Source organism: Parasteatoda tepidariorum, chromosome X2 (assembly GCF_043381705.1).
Source record: "Parasteatoda tepidariorum isolate YZ-2023 chromosome X2, CAS_Ptep_4.0, whole genome shotgun sequence".
Taxonomy (NCBI): Eukaryota; Metazoa; Arthropoda; class Arachnida; order Araneae; family Theridiidae; genus Parasteatoda; species Parasteatoda tepidariorum.
In genome coordinates, this window is record NC_092215.1 from 28,792,727 (window position 1) to 28,812,438 (window position 19,712).

Sequence of the window (19,712 nt, forward strand, 5' to 3'; positions counted from 1 at the left end):
AATAATATATCTCGTTGCTTGGATCGAAAAAAAAAAAAGAAATTTCTTTCGTTTAATTAGTCAGATGTTCAATATCTAAACACATACATTTTATATTATATCATATGTAACCAATGTTGAACAGGAGATCCAATTTTGAGTTTACGACCATCAAAGTTCAATTCCGAATCCTTGTAGTTTTGAACCCAATCCAAAAGACAAGGAAACTCCTGGATCAAGCAATGGAGCAAACTAGTAATCACCAAGGAATTTTTTGATGAAAATAATAAACATTTGCGTTACATGGAAAGGAAAACCATGAAAATCTCCTACGGTTGGTTAGACTGCAAGAGGATTCTAATAATGCGTACATTATGCAGCGTGTACGCTGAAGTGCAGCGTACACTTCATAAATGTACGCTGCACACCAGAGAATAAAATAAGTGATTCTACCTGCGACATTCTCTTTTTGGGCTCTTAATAATACATCGCAGTAATTTAAAAAAGTTAAAGCCCATGTCATAAAAAAATAAATCTGATTTAAATATTATTTTTTCAGTAAGAGAGGGGAGGGGGAGAACAGTCCGATTTCGAAAAAATTTTAATATTCTCGAGTTTAAAAGTATTATCATCATTATTTTTAAATATACAGAGAAGCACTAAAGGGTGAAAACTGTGCTTCAGAACAAATGTTTCAGATTTAAAAGATACGAGATAGGCAGATAAAAATTTAAGTTATAAAATCATAGAAATAGGTATTTTTTCTTTTACCAAATGAATTTGTATTCTTGAATCCTGATCCCCCAGACATGGGGGAGAATACAAATCATTAATATTTACTTTGGAAAATGTAACTTTAATAAGGGGAAGGGTAGAAAATATTATCCCATTATGTAACTTTTTGAGTTTTTCACATGCTCGCAGAAATGTGCAAAGCAAGTTATAAGAAAGATTAAAGGGGAAAAAATTATGAATAAAACACAAATGAAAGTACAAAAATGGATAGACTATAGTTTAGATTCTGTGAACAAGAACCTTTCTCAGTGTCTAAACACCAAAAAAAAAAAGTTTATAATAGTATCTATTAACTAGCTCCAGGTAAAAAAAAAAAATTCATCAAAATAAAGTTTAGACTAAATTAGCAGTCTATATGAGGAAAACTTTAAGTTATCACCTATAAGTGCAATCATACTAATTTGAATTTTCATCATTGGTTGCGACAGTAATCTTTTAAATATTGTAACATTAATAAATTTTTCTTGAAATCTTACTCTTTATTTTTCGTGAAAACAACCAAAAATTCTCTACATGCAGGTGACCACACCTTGAATTTCACCATGCCATCTTTAAACATTTAGTTTAACTGTCTTATAGAATTTGACGATATTAACTTTTAAAAATCAAATTTGTGTAATGATGTTATAGATGTTATTTCTAATCTTATAAATCCGTCTTATGGATCGTTGCCATATACAGTTGCTGATACTCTTGTAACTAATGTAATACAATACTCTATTGCTTATGAATGACAGGGATGTCAAATCCGTCTTATGGATCGTTGCCATATATAGTTGCTGTTGCTCTTGTAGTGTGTCGACCACTACAAAAATATAATTCCAATTCACTAGTATATAAGACAGGTTAACTCGATTCTATGGTGGGGTACCTTTTCATAGGTGAAGGTTGACATAGTCTATAATTCCTCTCTCCCATATTGGTGACCCGGACGTGACGTGAACACGCCTACTTTGACAGAAACACCCACTACCATTTGAACACGCCTACTCCGACGGATGGTCCACATTGAACAGTTGACTTGTGACTGCGACATTATCCACCTCCTCGTGCTGTTGCTACTCAGTTTCGATCACACATAACGTACAACGTATTCAGTCGACTGCTAATGACAACACAGGAGCGACCACGACCGTGAACTTAATACAGCTCTCACGATCAGCATTAAAAAAGTACGTTGATCTTAATACAGCTCTCACGGCTTCTCGCAAAAACATCAAATCCCTTCATCGAACTCTATCATAGATGTAATTCTGTTGGGGAAGTACTGTAGTGTGTCGATCACTACAAAAATATAATTCCAATTTACTAGTATATAAAACATGTTAACTCGATTCTATGGTGGGGTATCTTTTCATAGATGAAGTTTGACCCTGTCGATAACTCCACCCCCACACTCTAGCAACTAATCTAACACAAAACTCTATTGCTTATGAATGACAGGGATGTCAAATCTGTCTTATGAATCGTTGCTATATATGTTTGCTGATGCTCTAGTAACTAATATAACACGACAATCTATTGCTTATGAATGACAGGGATATCAGAAAATAGGAATTACAACAGGAATGTCCAAAATCCAATCATTTCATTATTAATAATAGATGTCTTAAGCCTTGGCAAACAAAATATACATCTGTTATCAATGATAACCAAGTCTTAAGGAATAGCTATGTAGGTGATACTGAATTCCAGTAAATTATATCAATGAGTCAACTGTATCTATTTAGTCTGTATTGAAATTTAAAATAGGAATGTTTAAATTCTTGAACATTTTTATGAACCTTCGTGGTCGGATTTACATATAATCTAAATAGACTGCAGAGACCAAGGCCCCAAGAACTCCAGGGGGTCCCCAAAACCAACTTTTTATTCTTAGCACTACTTGGAGTTGTTAAAAATCTATATACCTACTTCTATCAATATACTTTTTAACTATATTGAAGTTTTTGTATAAATAACATTTTCAACAACCATGTAATATTATCAAAAACTATTGATTTAATGTTTAATAATCAACAATGGAAAAATAATTGGGGTAATGAAAATTTAGTAGAAGATAGAAGGGTTCCAAGATCTTCAATAGCTTAGGGCCTTGCCGAGCAAAAATCCGGGCCTGTCAACCTTAATAATTTCTCTTTATTTTAGAACTCTTCAAAGACTCAATTCTCGTCAAAAAATGTTTTATGGAATGGATGATTCGAGGGATCAGAAGATTATTTTCTGAAAAATAAAATGTATGTTTCTTTGTATTGCTTGTTCTGGTAGCATTTTTAGAAATTCATGCTGAAAGTTATTTTTTTATTATTATATTTTAAAGGCCTTAACTGCTAAAATGCAAAATAGTTGAATTTTAATATAAAACCATGTGTAGTAAAATACTATAATACTCTGTAAAATTGCAAGTCCTTTAATAGGTATACTATTGAAAATTACATAATTCTAGTTGCTGTCTTTATGCATCTGAAATTTTTTCGTGACAAGCTTACTAAACTATTTCAATTTGAAACTCCGGTAGACATTTTGTAGAGATATCATTGATCTATAGTAAATGGTAATTCATTTGTATGAAACAAACAAACAAAACATTGAAAAGAAAAAAATTGACTCATGATACCATTTTTAGAGCCCATATTAATCAGTCACATTCAATAGGTTATTTTTTGATCCAAAACATTAAGTATTGAAGTTTTTATCCATAAACAATTGAGAGTTCTTATTAATGTTAAACACACCAAAGCAGGTTTCTGCTTCTTTTTCTTTAAAAGCTCTTGTATTTAAAAGGGCTTGTATTAAAAGGTATTTTTAATAAAAGGTTTGGGAAAATATAGTGATTGTCCATATGTTTTTCGAAAGTTGATATTGTCACTTCAAATTGTTCCATTGTACTGTTAACAGATAAAGACTTTACAAGTTACCAGAAATTACAACAAGACAGCAGCACAATATAGAAAAGCAACTTATTGTCAACAAGGAAATCTTGGCATTTTTCACCAAAAAACACTCTTAATGGTCTCCAGAACATTTGAAAAATTAAAAATGTGGCTTATCATTATAGAACATAATTTTAAAATCTTATCTTACTCTAACATACATATAGTAAAATTTGCATGTGTAAACATATAGGATGGATGAAAAAATTCAACACATAAATTTATCCTTTTTTAAAATTTCAATTAAACCTTACACAACTATACTTAAAAGAAAAATTAAATGCATCCATAGCAATAGCTTCTGAGCATCAAATTATATTATTCTAAATAAATTAAATCAGAATATTAAACCAGATAATTAGATTATCTGAGATTCAAATTTGAAATAGGAATAGCTTTTTAAAACTTAGGAAAAAAATTTAACATAAAAAAAATAAATTTTTTAATATTTTTCTCCCTTTTTTTTTTAAATATTGAAGATGTTTTACCCCTTATATGTTTTAGTGAATGAAATCGTAGCACAGCCCATAATAAAAACTTTTCCTGCAAATTTAAGTTTCTGTAACTGCGTTATCGAAGCCTTGCCGGCAGGCTGCACATTATTGAATTTGTTTTTGGAGTCAGATTTTAAAACAAGGGACAAAGGAGTCATTATCATTCATCAATAAGGATAGAAAAAAAATTACGTTTTCATTTTTACTGTATTTCATTCAGCAATATTATTTACTTTAAAAACAGTAAGAAAAATGACATTGTCTTGCTAGCATTTTATTATAATTATTTCCTTTATTTATTTTTGAAATTTGAGGTAAAAAATCAGCAGATGAGATAATAATATGCAATAGTCACTGCAGCCTTGGAGTGTCTCTGCTACCAGGCCTAATTCTAACAAATATTGCAATGATACTTGTAGCAGCAAAATTAAAAAATATCAGTATCAATATAATATGCAAGCATATGTGTGCCCATTTGAAGAATTATTTCTTTTGCCAAGGTTATTTTGACATCAGTTCATTTTTGTGACAGTTTAATTTCAATATATAAGACANACAGAATCTGCAAGCAATGTGAAATGGAGAAAGGCAGAAATTTACATTTTCAGAGACAATTTTTGCAAGGCATTTGAAAACATTAATTTGTTTCTCAGTTGTGACATGGTTTAGCAAGGACCGATACTTATGTCCATCCATTGTGATAAAAAAATATTTGCAGCTCAGTCAGTTCTCATTTCTTCGTTTACCATTATAGGCCTATTGGACTAAACCCATTGAAGGGAGGTTTTAAGTAATAAGATACAGCTTCTCAAAATTAAGCCTTCAGATTGCAGTACTGAGCTCATGAAGGTATTTTATGTTTTGTATAAAGGTACTACTGATGTTTCATAGAACTTCTGCATTAATAAATACACAAAAATTCACCAGGAAAATTTTTTGCATCATTAAATCATAGCTTTACAGCTATCTAAAAACTTAAGATTGAAATGACTGTCCAAAATATTGATAATAAAGATGAGGAAAATTTATTTTAATGAATGAAGAAAAGTGTGAAATGCTAATGCAAAGTGAGAATACACTGTAACTGCCTGAAACAAGGTTTGTTTTACTAAATGTATGTATTGATCACATAATAAATTAAAACATAATATAAAGTAAAACACTATGCAAGACAACTTCCCTAGTTTAAAAAAATATATAATTTTCAGAACCTTGGCAAGTATCTGAAATTAAAAATTAGAAAAATCGATGTTTCTGTTGTATAGAGAAATTGAATAGTTTTTTCATTGATTAACAGTCTTTTAAAATATTTTTATTAGCTTTTTTGCTTTTAACTTATGAAACAGTTATTTTCACTGATTTATTAAAGTGCCTTGTTTTGCCAATTTCTATAAACACAAATGATGTTTGTTTTATTAATACGGAACATAGACTATTTTCATTATTCCTTCAAGATTTAAAATTTATGCTTCCATTATGTTTTACGATACAACTTAACAATGTTGCATTAGGAAATTTAATAAAAAGTATTTAACTCTGCCTATATTAGATTTCCTTGTTTACATTAATTCAAGAATATTTTTTAAAAAGTTGTCAATTTTATCATGCTAAAGTTACAGGGTGTTCAGTTGTCAAAATGTGTCGAGATTCAATTAAGACTTAACAAATATCAAAATTTTTAAAGTAAAATGAAGTGCATTGGGAATTTTCTGTAGAGATGGTAAATTTTCTATCATAGATGAACATAATTTGATAAATGACAGAGCTGTGGATGATAAATGTTTGGTTCATGAAGAAACAAAGCTTATAATACTTGTTAGGATAGTAAAACTTTTTTAGAACTATATTAAACAATCTGCTTTAAAAACACTAAATTATATGAATTTAGAGAGTTAAAAATGTTATATCTGCATAGGAAGGATACAAGAAATATTTTTAATATCCTAAACATAGATGATTAAACATTATTAAATATAAAATATATAAATAATTTTTTTTGAAAGACACCTCAGAAAATATTTCCTTTCCTAAAAGAAATTTAAAAGTTTTATTCAGATTAAGCGAATTTGAATAAATTTTTGTTGTTTATTTTTTCCAATTTTATGCGCATCTTTCTCTAAAATGAAAAATAAATATTAATATACAAATTGTTTCTTTAATTTAAAATTATTATTCTTATAGTTTTTGGGGGATTTCTACTATTTTCAACATATGTAAAATGTCATTACATTTTCTACTTCCACTTCACAATTTTAATAATTTTCATTTTACTTAAATTTTTTTAATTAGGTTGTTGTGCTCACATAGATTTTGAAACTAATCATAATCTTTTATGATGGAAGAATTTTGGATCAACCATCAGTTGGTAAAAGCTGTTGGGAGAAGAAGTGGGCAAACCTCCTCCAGTTTAGGATGTAAAAATATTTTAAACCATAATGCATATTTCAAACTTTATTTCAAACTATTAATAAAGATAGTTTGTGAAGTGGAATGTGTATGTCTGATCCATGGTAAAAAAAAATTATTTTTGGCATAGAAGATTATATATTTTTATAAAATTTACTGAAAATTTTTACAACAACATAAATAACGTATTTCTTACTGCAAAAGGTAAATTATAAAAGAACTATATTTCACAAGTAAGTAACATACTGAATAAAAAATTTATTAAAAACTATAAACATAATAAAACAGCCCCCATTTGATGAAATAAATATTATTAACAGAAATGCTGTCAAGTTTGTAATAAAAATAGATAAAAATGGAAGTTTTTAGACTAAAGAACATGCGAAATAATGCTCAAAGAAAACAACATTCAAAGTATATGACTATCTATTGTAGATCACTGCAATATATACTGTAATTTTGTCATTGATATTAACGTCATTTCATATTTTCAAAAAATAATTGAAGGTAAATACTTTTAAATTGTGTATTAATAAAAACGTTTCTTAAAATTTTTCAAAAAGTATTCTTTGTTGAGAATACAAGTATCAGCTACATGAATAACAAAGTGGAAAAAAAAGAAAAGAAATTAAAGCATGACTTAAAAAAAATTCATCTAGTATAAAAACAAAGAAGGTTAAAAATAAGATTTCAAGCAATTTAGTAAACTATTTAACCATATCATAACTATATTACAGAACTAGATTGTTTATAACTAGAGGAATCGAATGGATTGTGAAAACAACTTTATAAAAAATTGCATGATTTGAAAACCTAGAACAGTTTGAAAAAGAATAATTGAAAAAAAAGCAAAAAATAGAAATATGTGATCAATGATTAATATTGTTGTACAAATAGAAATAGATGAAAAATCCTAGATAGATACTTAGTTAAGAAGTATAACTTCTCTACCTTTAAAAGTAAAGAGTTTCAATAACATAGACAATTGCTCATGAACTCAAACTATAAATATTGTAGTTCAAATAATTGAAATTATTAATTATCACAGTGGGAGGAACTGAACTTCATGTAAACAATTTACAGAATTTTGAATGGGAATAACACTAAATAATAACAATATACAAACAAAAAAGAAAATGGAATTGACAACCGCAATACAATGAAAAAGCAACTTGATAAAAACACAGAAACTTGATAAATCTTCAAAGAAAAATCAAATTGAAAATAAACAAAAGCTTAATAAATCCTTTTTTGGGATATCAGGAGGTCTACTTCAGTAGTTTTATGAGCTTATTGTAGGATTTAAAAACAGCCATCATTTGTCTTAGTTATTACACAGGGCACCCTCAGTATAACACTTTCTAGCTTATATAACATTCATACAAAGCTTAAAACTAAATAAATTAATAAAATTGCCACATGAAAATGCAGCGCACTGTAGTACAAACAAAAAATGGTTGCCAAATTTAAGAATTATAAAATAAAAACCTAAGAATTCTAAACAGCAAAAGTGAAAAACAAACATTTTTGACACAAAAAATTTCAATAAAATTTAGAATCTAATTTATATAAGTAATGAAGCTATGAATCTTATTTATTAAATTATATCACCCACGTTTGCGTACTTTATTCTAATTTTAAATTAACACAGATCATATGAGATGAGAAATGAACCATGCGACAACTTGCCATGTTTACTAAACTTGTAGAAAAATATTACAATGCATGAACATATTCTTAGCTCCCAAATTCTCTAATATGACATTACTTAAATTCAACTCAAAGTGTAGTTTTTTGCATACACTATCCTACAATAATGAATTGTACACATTTAAATATAAAATCAATGCTGCTTCAGTTTTTATCAAACTGAGTTATATTGATTGAGAAATAAATTGTTTTTCATGATTTTTTTCAGAACCTTGATTAAAAACTAGGGTATTACTGCATGATTTGACTTGAATTTTCAAATTGAACTGGCTAAAATCTCAAAGCAGCATTAGGTAAAAAAATATATCTTCAGCTTTGTATCAAAATTAGTTAAAAGGTCCAAATGAGTGATTAACATAAGTTTAGCAGGATTAGAAACATACTTCTAATAAAAAACGCGGTGGTAGTGCAAAATGTGTAGTACAGCTTTTTCCTCCTTATCAAAAAACATAATATGTTTACTGATCAAAATACTAAAATTTAGATAGAATCAGAATTTGCATTTTCTAAAGTTTAAATGAGAATAAAAATGTACATGCAAGATGAATATTTTAATATTATTATTATTATTATAGACTTATATTTTTTAAAGTTTAGTGTGTGGATGCATAGGTTAAAACATAGATGTATACAAGCAAAAGTTAGGAAAAAATGCAAGCTTTGAAGCAAGAAATTTCAACTTGAAAAATACTTGAATTTGGAAACAGAAAAACACTTCATTATTTGTCAATGACTTTAGAGGGACTGAAATCATAGTAGTTGACAAATCTTTTACAATACAAAAAATAAATGTAGATTTACTTTTGTATGTTCAGATGCAAAAAATAAATACAAGTTTGAAAGATATCAAAGAAAAATTACAAAATACTGTTAAAATTCCAATAAGAAATGACAGTCAGTTATGAACATTTAGCACTAAATATCATATGAGGCAATTGTATATATTTAAAACTAATTTTAAAATAATTTGGAAAAAATCAAACCTGGAAGTGTAAGATTATTGTCCATATTAAGCCTAAAGTCAACTTCGGATTTCCATCGACTATGTCTTCAGGACGTATATTCACAAGTCTTATCTAAAAAATAATGCAGTATATATAAAAAAACTTATTCAAAGCAGCAGAAACTAAACACTAACATTAGAAACTAAACAGTAAAAACTAAACTAAAAAAAACTAAATCAGATTTAAAAAACAAGTTAGACAATTTGGTGTTAAAATTATTTCTAACAGACTAAAATACATCCAAAACGTTACCAGAGAATGAATTTTTTTGTTGCACAGATTGTAGTTGTATAATGAATCAAAATTTAAGTGTTCATAGAAAGTAATGCTAATTGACATTTTATTGAATTTAAAAACATCAGTTTTAGAACCAACAACAGGATATTGTTTACAAAGCACGTATTTAAATTTTAAAAACTACTTTATTTAAACACTTATTAAATAAATAAATATTACAAACTTACAGATGACCATAAATGTTTTTATATGCAAAATTATAAGCATTTATAAAATAATTATAAGCATTTGGCAAATAATTTTTCAACTATGAATCAGTATAGTTTAAGAGTTCATATAATTTACAAGGCTTACTATGCACTTAAGTAAAAAAAGATCAAAAGAAAAAAATAATAGAATAATTTAGAAAGTTTCATTTCATTTGTATTCCAACACATCAATTTAAATTTATGTTACTGTCACACACACATACTGAAGTTATCTCAATTTTACTACACTTTTAATGCAGAAAATATAAAAATGAAAAATGAAAGTGATGTTGACAGCAAACAAAAGAATAAAATTCAAGATGAAATAGATGTAAGCAATATGGTATCAAGAGAAGACAAATATATTAACAGTAGTATTTCTTTTTTACTTGAACTTACAAGCAAACTTTTAATTCATCCTTTTGCTACTAAACCTGAAATCATCTCAAGATACAATTTAATTGCTTTCTCAAATAGAAAACTAGTTTCCATCACTGCTATTGCAATAGAGAACATGGCAATAAAATTTTTGTCTCAAAAAACAAAATTTGGAAACAAATTTTGTAAAAAGCTTATAATAGCAAATTACTAAATAAAAATTAAGCATTAAAAATAAATGCAAGTTAATACTACATACTAAAGCATGGGATTTGAATCAAACTAGTTCAACAAATGAAAATGCTCTTTCATATTGAAAATAAAATATTTAATTAAAAATTCTACTACTGAAGGAAAATTTCACCAAAGAATCTGCTGTTCAAAAGAAAGGAGTTAATAATTTCTCAATCCATACAAAATTCAAACATTTTCCCTAGGGTTGCTACACCCACTTTGAAGAGAAATTTCCTCTAACACTTGTAGAGGATTCCTTAGTCTAAAACATAAATTATTCAAGTCTAGCAAGAAAAAGTAGATAAAACTCTGTTCTGCTCAAGATTGAAGCCTCATTATTTAAGAAAAGAAGACCACATTTATCATACACTTTACTCATCTTAACCCTAAACATACCAACACTTTACCATACAATGCAACAAGCACTAACCTGTCTTTTGACCAGTTATGATATGTTAAGTGTTAAGTAACTGATACTTAACATTTGGGTTTTCAGCTATACTATTCATAACATGGGGCTTACAAACTTCAACTAGACTACAATAACGAAAGTTTGATTTACACTCTGCTTTTAATTTAAAACAAGAATGGCAGCTCTACATGCTTTGGTGCTACTTTGCTCTCAAACAATTTTGAGTATGCTACTACAATTTACCATAAAGCATCCCTCTACTGAGGTTTCAAAAATTATATAATTCTGATACAAACAAATTTCAAATAAAGCTCTACATTACTAAGAACTAAAAAATATCAATTGTAAAGATAATAATCATGAAATACTTGCTTCATAATGCGTAATAAAATTATACTAAATAATTCTTTAATGGGATTAATTTATATTTCTGAAAAAATTAGAGCTGTAGTTAAGTCAAAATTAAACTACAATAAAAATTAGAAATATCCATGATATAGAAATCTTATTTATACTACTGCAAAATAAAGAAATATAAGAGCAAAAAAAAAAATACAATAAAATGAAGAAATATAAATAACTTAAATCTAACTAATTGAGCCTAGGTAAAGATCAAGTATTTTTTTAAAAATTATGATAAGCCCATGCGCCACGCAGAATGTCTCATTGTGCAACCACATTTGGCATGCAAGCCACACATAGGACACTGTCAATTAGTGTGGTACATCATGTGTAAGGATTCTAAGCATTGCATACTATAATTGATTTTTGATCAGTTAAGAATTTTAAGTAGGGAAATACCTTAAGTGTAAGGATAAGTGTTACTTGGTAGTTACACTTAATTACACTTAACCAGGATAAGTGAAACTTGGTTAAGTGTAACTTGGATAGTTCAGGTATAGGGATACCAATCGTTGACTAATAGCTACAAGAATTAAAATGTGGAAACATAACTCTATCATATTACAATCTCATTTAGAACAAGAAAACAAAATCATATTCTATGTAGATGAAATAATTTAATAAACATAAGTTTCAAATAATAAATATTAATTACTACATAATTATATCTTAAATAACATTAGGAAACATGAAAATAAAATGTTTGTGAGATTTAAGCTCTACTTTGTAGATCAAAAATGATTGGAGCACTTAATAACCTTTTAAAAAGCAGATCACATTAAGTGTTAAATTAATCAGCAAATGAAAACGAAAATTGGTTGAAGAAATTTATGTTTTTAACTACAGAATGAATATATTTGCTTTAATAAATTTATCAAGTTTAGCCTACACTTTGGGCAGTGAAAATGATGGAAAAAACAGCTAGCAACATATCATTATTTTAAATGATAAAAAGTATTTATCAAAGGAATGTTTTTTTCACAAGCAATTTTTTTCCACAGTATTTTAAGAGATCGATTTGAAAGAATTATTTTGAATAATTAAGTGAATAAATCTGCCAGAACAAAATCATCTAGTTAAAGCTCTCTAGAGTTAACTCATTCAGTTTGCTTAGCAAAAATAATGGAATTAAGAAATACTTTTTAAAGAATTGTTACACTACAAGTAAATTTTTTCATTAAAAGAAAAACATATTAAATCAGAAATTCCAAAATCTTAATAAAACAATAACCAATAAAAGTAAAAATTAACATAAATGGTGACAATATATCAAAATAATCTCAACAAATGAGACTCTCAAAGAACATTAATTACTCTTATATTGTCAGTATCAACATTTATTTTGGTACTTTTACTACTTTCGTACTTTTTCAGTTTTAAGCATTCTAAACTCTTAAACAATGATTTTATATTATGAACAACTGTAGTTGAAATTCAAAAAAAAAAAAAAAANAATTGCAACTAAGTAAAAAAAAAAAAAAAAAAAAGAAATGCATTGAATATGCAAAACAATACAAATGCTTACATTTCGATTCTTTAAAAAATCTAATGCTGTCTGAACATTTTGAAGTTGATGAAATCGCATCCGCCCTCTTTCTCTGGACTAAAAAAAGAAAAAAAAATGTATTTAGAGAGAATTATACAAAAATATTTTACATACTTCATTAACTAAACTTGAATTTCAGTAAAAAACAATTATAAATACTAACAAAATATCAAGTTACACATTATTAAAATTTTAAATACTATGAGAAACGAAATTCAGAAAAAGGGTTTTAGAATCATCACAAAACTAAGCTAACTTTAGTTGTAAACACTCACGTTTGAAAAAATGAATGTTTAAAAGTAGACTCATGTTTTATCACCAAATTAGATGTAAATTATTGAATATGATTACAGACTTATTCAACAATAAATAAAACAGTCAACGCTTAGTATGTTACATTGAAAAAGACTCAGGTTGTGTCGTAACATATATATATATGTTATATTTATTAACACTTTACAGCTTTTTTAATATAGGTAACATTTTAGTAATATTTCTAACAATTTCTTTTTTTTTTTTTGTTGTTAAAGTTAAATTTATGCTTTTAAACTTCATTTTCATGTCTTAATATTTAAGAACACTAGATTTTTCATGATTGCTATTTAACTGTGTCATTACCGCTAAAGCAAGTATTATGTAAACATACTTTATCAAATGAATATATTTAGCAAAGAGACTTTTTATCAACAAAAAAAAATTTGAGTTTTACAAATCTTACATGTATTAAAACTGATAATTTTTAATGTTATAAAATTATCAATCTCTTTCGGCGTATTATCATAAAACACATTCAGTTTTTGACAATGTGAATGTTAATTTTAATTTTTAAAAACCGTAAGTTGAAATTCTTGTAGTTATTTGTGTATTTCATGCATTTAAGGAAATATCTGAAAATTTAAAAATGCAAGTTATTTTAGAATAGACTGTATAGGTAATATCTGCAAAAAATTTTCATTCCTTTTAAAGGCTTTAAATATATCCCAAAAGCTTTAGAGAAAATTTTTTCTTAGGGATAAGGTTTAAAATAGCCAGTGCTTACTAAGGTCAGAAATTTTATAAAGAGGTGTTGGTAGGATTTAACAGCAAGAGTGCATATATTATGAATGTGATAATCAATTTTAATCATCTTTGATTTTTTAAATCATATTTAACAGTTTTAGCTAGCAAAATTATTCAGGTAAAAAAAATCTTTCATTTTAATGTGAGAATTTTTAAATGAAATTTGATTTAAAATGTTTGAAATTTGTTCCAAATAATTGAAAACTGCTACTTTTTAATGTTAGTTTAAAAGAACACCAATTAAATTTCAAATGATAGTTTAACATAATTTTAGTTGACTCTTCTAACAATGTTTAACACATTTCTTTTTTTTTTTAAATTTAAATTATAATGTAAAAATGAAATACTTGGGTTATAGCAGTTGAATAGTTTAATTTCAGGCTGTCAATTGAAACTTTAGTGTTCATCTATTTTTTACACAGACAGTAAATACAATTTCTGTCTTTTCAATGATACATGTTAGTTCACGTAAGAGTTTAAATAAAAAGTACTTACTGCTGGCATGCAGGAGTGCATAAAATTATCAAAGCCTAATATTTTGTCAGTTAAGTTTTCCCCCCTAAGATTATAGTGCTTTTTTTTAATTACAAAATGTTTTCAAAAAGTAAAGTTTGTATGTAGCAAATGTTTTAACAATAATTTTGTCTTTTCTGTATATTTTTTAAAAAAATTCCGTAACAAAGGGGAAAAAATCATTTATTTTTACACAATTCTTGAATAATTTTTAAAACTAAATTCAAGGTGCTACAAATAAACTTAAGGAATTCAAACTAACAAATATACAAATTGACATATAAAACCGATTAACAAATTAACATATAAAGTTTGAGTTACATTTGGCATAACAGATAATTTCTGCAGGAATAATTCTCCATAACAAATTTTGCCAGGGCAGTCTGAATTTCCCTCTATATTCTGGATCTATATTCTGCACCCCAGCTGGCATGTTAACTCTATCAATTTCACCAAACTTGTTTAAAACTTTACCACCACAAGTTGTATTACTGTAATTTCCCTTGGAAGTATGATTTTTTAAAACCATTTGAAACTAAATGAATAATAAAAAACGTTTCAAACTTATTTGTAACTTGAATGAAAAATTACTCGGTGGGCATGAAATTTTTCTAATAAAAATCAAATATTATTGAAAATTTAGCATTTTAAGAAAAATAAACCAATATTGGTTGAAAAGAGAAGTGGATCATTAACATGATTATGTGAAAATCTTCTGACTCTTTCTTATACTGAGACCAATTCGATTGATTGCAATAACATACATTTTGATTTTCAAGGATAAATGAAATTCTGATATTCATAACAAGGGATAAAATATCTATGAAAAAAATACAGAATGAACTCATTGTAATAGGATTGAAGAATGAAAAGATTTGAAGATTAAGCAATTCCTGACAACATATACAACATCAACACTATATGGAATTCAGTTAAACAGCCTATTTTCATAAAGCCATAGAGAAAAACTTTGCCAAATTTTGAAAATATTCAGGTAGAATTTTCATAGAATTATTTATTTTCGATAAGGCTAAGTTTGAGGAATGTGTAAATAGTGGAGCCTTTAATCTCTTAAAATTTATTCCTATCTTTTAATTTATGTAATTCTCTTAGAAGTAATTGTTTTTGCCGTAATACTTTTTGAAGAATGTGCAGTATAGTAGAATAAAAGTCAAATTATATGGTATAGCATTCAATTTATACTTATAGGAAAAAAATATCTCACCAATAGCTCTCCAGAGAGAACTTCTAGCAGTGATACTAAGTTGTGTCCATCACGAAGGTCTTCAAATAAATCATCAACATTACGATTTACCTATACATATTAGAAAACAATTTAGAACATGTTTATCTACAAATAAGGTTACAAATAAATTGTAACAATAAAAAAGACTACCAATTTATATGCTTAAGATAAAATAGTATTCAATAAAAAATTCAATGATGAGAGAATATTTTTTATATTATTTAATGCAAAATTAAACATTTTATTAAACAATTTTTTTTTTAATAAAAATAATATAGTTTTCAAATAAATTTTGAATGGTATTTCAAAATTCTAATTTAATTTTAAGTGATAACTTGTGAAAGAATAATTGCTAAAATTAAGTAATTATAACTAAATAAATTTTTAATAATTAGAAAATTTTCAGGACAGTATATAACAAAAAGTTTTTAAGTTTTTCATTTAGTTTAATCAACTTAATTTAAAAATTGTGTAAAAGAATTAAGTTATATTTTATAATGATTAAGTTTTAATTTAAAAATCATATGAGTTTTTAAGATTCATTAGTGAGTAGCTGTCAGCGTACACAATGTAGTTAAATTATTAGCATTCTGATGTTTATAAAAGGCTACTAATGCTAACTACTTCAAGTCATTATATAACTTGATACCCATGTTAAATCAATCACCATGGTAAATAACACATTCTTTAAATAAGTATTATTCTACAATATTCAAATATCTAAAGTACTTCCAAATGTGTATTAATAATTTTTTCAAATCATTCCTATCATGGTTTAAATAATTTTTGATTAAAATACTTTCTAAAAACACTTGTTTCATATCAATACTATAATTCTCTAAAATGGGAAAAAAGGAAAAAGTTTAAAAAATAAAACACTTCATTTAATGATTAGTTATTTTAAAGCAGAACTACTTGTACTGAAATAAAATGCTAGTTGTAAAGGATGAGAGTTACTAAAATAAAGAAAATGAAGGAAATTTTTTGTAAGCAAGAATTTATTGAAAGCGGTTAAGGGATAAAAGACTGTTAAGAAGGGTAGGCAAGAAAATACATAGGATGGCTGCTAGCTGAGAACTTACACCAGGGCTACAACAAGAACGGCAGGAATAACAGACATGTAAGCAAGTATAAGTCTGCAAAGAAGAAAAAGTTAGTTGATGCATTGGTAAAAACATAGTACACTAGAATTACTTACAATGTATCTAATAATAAACGCTCTTACGATCATTCAAAGTAATGATTGTAATGCTACATATAAATTAAAAAACAACTACACCTATAATTATTCAATAAATAGCGTAAGAGGCAATGTTTCCACTTTATATAATTATCAATTGTGAGCATGTATAAATTTTATATCAAGTAACTAAATAAGACTTTTTTTTTCAAATAATTTAAAATTAATTTAAGAGACCGAAAGGTAAGATGATGAAAATTTAAATCAGACATAAATTGCATGTTTCAACATTTTAGCATGTCTAATTTAAGGAACAGTTTTCAAAAATTAATCTGAAAATCACTCAATTTAAATAACTATTTAATTGTATTTAATGTTTCTTGTCCATCAGATTTACTTGAACTTACTCTTATATAATAAAATTAGATAGCTATTCAATTATGTAATTTAAATAACAATTAAATGCATAAATTTTTAACAAAATCACAACTTAAATTCATTAATTGAAATAAAAACTTAAAAATATAAATATTATCATTATATATCTTTCAAAATTTAGATTGTTTTATAAATTTTCAACATAAACATAATTGTAAAGAACTGTAACAATTTATTTTAAAAATATTCATATATTCGTGACTTTTTGAAATTGTTAATTATATAATTATATACTACATACATAGTATCTTTTCTTATTATTTTTTAGGGAAAATAATAAAAAATGGAATAAATGAAAATTTAAAAAAAAAGTTTTTAATTTAATTAAATTGCTTATTTATTTTTTTTTATAAATAAAGAGAAACTATTCTTCTTGAAAATTTAATTTAATTGATATGGTGTTTTCAAACAAATAGTCCGAGTGTGACATACTTAATCACTTTAGCTTCTTTGTACTATTGAGAACATCAGCAAGATAGAACTTCTGTTCACCAGCTTGGAAATAAATTTTAATTTTTTTTAAATATTAATTTAATTTAATTAAGTTAGTTTAATTTTTAATTTAAAAAATTTAATTGAAGAATAAGACAAGGCGGAGAAATAAATGGAAATTTTTAAATAATTTGAAAGAAAATCAAAATATCGATGAAGAGGGTTTTAAGTAACCAACAACAATTTTACCTTGCATATATGATATTTTAAAAATAATTTTATTTTTCAAATTTGAAAATAAATAAAAAAGGAAAATAATTTGAAAACCTTTTACTTGCAAAATATTTGTCAAATCTTTAATAGATCGTGCTGACACCTATTGGCCAAAAAAGTAGATAAAAGTACATGTGTCACCTTTATAGTTATGAATCATCTTTAAAATAAGAAGATTCTCGTAATTTTCACTGCAAGTATTTTTTAAAAAAAGGTAGGAAATAATTATCTATACATATTTGTTTATTTTATTTACGTATTTTTTTAGTTTGTTATTTTCAATACGTAAAGCGTTATATTTACGAAAAAGTTTTCTACAGAGGGAAAATAAATCATAAAATTTGAATTTGTTTTGTTTGACTTGCTATTTATTTAGACTATTATTATTTACTTACTTACCGCTATCATTTTCAGATTTAACAGAATAATTAAGCAACTATTTTTTTATAAAAAAATTTAGAATTAATTATTTTATAGTGGAAATAAATATTCCTTATAATCTGAAGAAGAAAAAACAAAAAGCACAGTATCAAAAAAATGCAATTATGGAATTAATTTTAAAACAATAATAAATTAGAATTAAAAAAAAAATTTAAATCAGGTAACTTATTAAAATTAACAAATGCTACTATCGATGAATTGTAAAATGGACTTAGGTCATTTAAGAAGAAAAAAAATATATTTATCATGTTTTATGTTGCTAACATTTTAATAACCAAGAGGGAAAAAAAGAGAAAAACAATATATTTAAAACCCGCAAAAGGTTTATTAAAATAACCATAGTACATAAATATTAATTATTATAAATTATAAAATTATACATAATATTAACAAAATATTATATTAGTTATAATATAATAATTAATATAATATTGTTTTATCGTATAATATTGCATAATAGGCAGGGTTGCAGGTTTGTCACGGTGTAAATTTCCGTAATTATTATTTATTTACTTATTCTCTGATATCCGTAACTTTTCGAAATGCAAGGATTTGCACGAATATCATTTAAACTGAGAAACTTTACATTTTTTAAATTATTACTTGCGTTTTAATGGTTATTGGCACTTTTTTAAAGCTTCAAAATTGATCATGTGTAATTGATAAAACATTACGGAAAATAAATCAATAACAAGCTGAGAAGAAAATAGCTGGAGAGATACAGAGAAACGTGCTAATCCCATTCCTGTCAGTGTCAAGTAAAAGTAAGGAAGTCTTTTTATCCCTTGGGTGGTAAGTCGATAAGGTTATCTATCTATCTATCATGCCTCCCTCCGAGATGAATACAAAAAGAATTTTTTTTTCTTTTCTCCTCTCTTTAGAAGGAAGTTAGCAGCAGAAATGAGAAGTATAAGCATATTTTATATAGACTAATGAATTGAAAACTTAAAGAAATGCAATATTTGATCAGCCTAATGAACAAAAAGGTCATCAAACCAATATTTGATGGCTTTTTTGCTGATTAGGCTGATTAGCAAAAACTAAGTTAAGCATATTTTTAAAGTTGATCCCCAGTTTATTTCAAATCCAGCTGTGTTTAGATGGAAAGGTTAAAAATAAGAGTCATTCGAATAAAGAAGCTACTTTTGAGAAATGTTAACAGTTCAAAAAAAAAAAATTTTAAAGTAAAAAAAAAAATGTTTTTAACCTTTTTTATATATTAATATTATTTGTACTGCAGTTGGACCTCTATCTATCGTTCCCGCATCTTCCGTTTTCAGGCATGTACCGTTTTGTTTTATCAGTTCCTTCACGAATGCTTATCTAAAAATGTTAACGACACTCGCTTAAAT

General features: G+C 26.2%; 1 protein-coding gene across 4 annotated transcripts in view; it reads right to left on the reverse strand.

Moving 5' to 3' along the window:
• Positions 1-19,712, reverse strand: part of LOC107443336 (dystonin) — a 289,005-nt gene that overhangs the window by 163,631 nt on the left and 105,662 nt on the right. For 2 of the 4 annotated variants that reach the window (XM_043041041.2, XM_043041040.2), the window contains 4 exons: positions 16,679-16,732; positions 15,576-15,665; positions 12,758-12,835; positions 9,301-9,393 (listed from right to left, as the gene is read on the reverse strand). In XM_043041041.2, the coding sequence (XP_042896975.1) occupies positions 9,301-9,393; positions 12,758-12,835; positions 15,576-15,665; positions 16,679-16,732 (315 nt within the window). The remainder of the gene's footprint in view (positions 1-9,300; positions 9,394-12,757; positions 12,836-15,575; positions 15,666-16,678; positions 16,733-19,712) is intronic. The other 2 variants (XM_043041044.2, XM_043041042.2) reach the window with 1 other exon arrangement.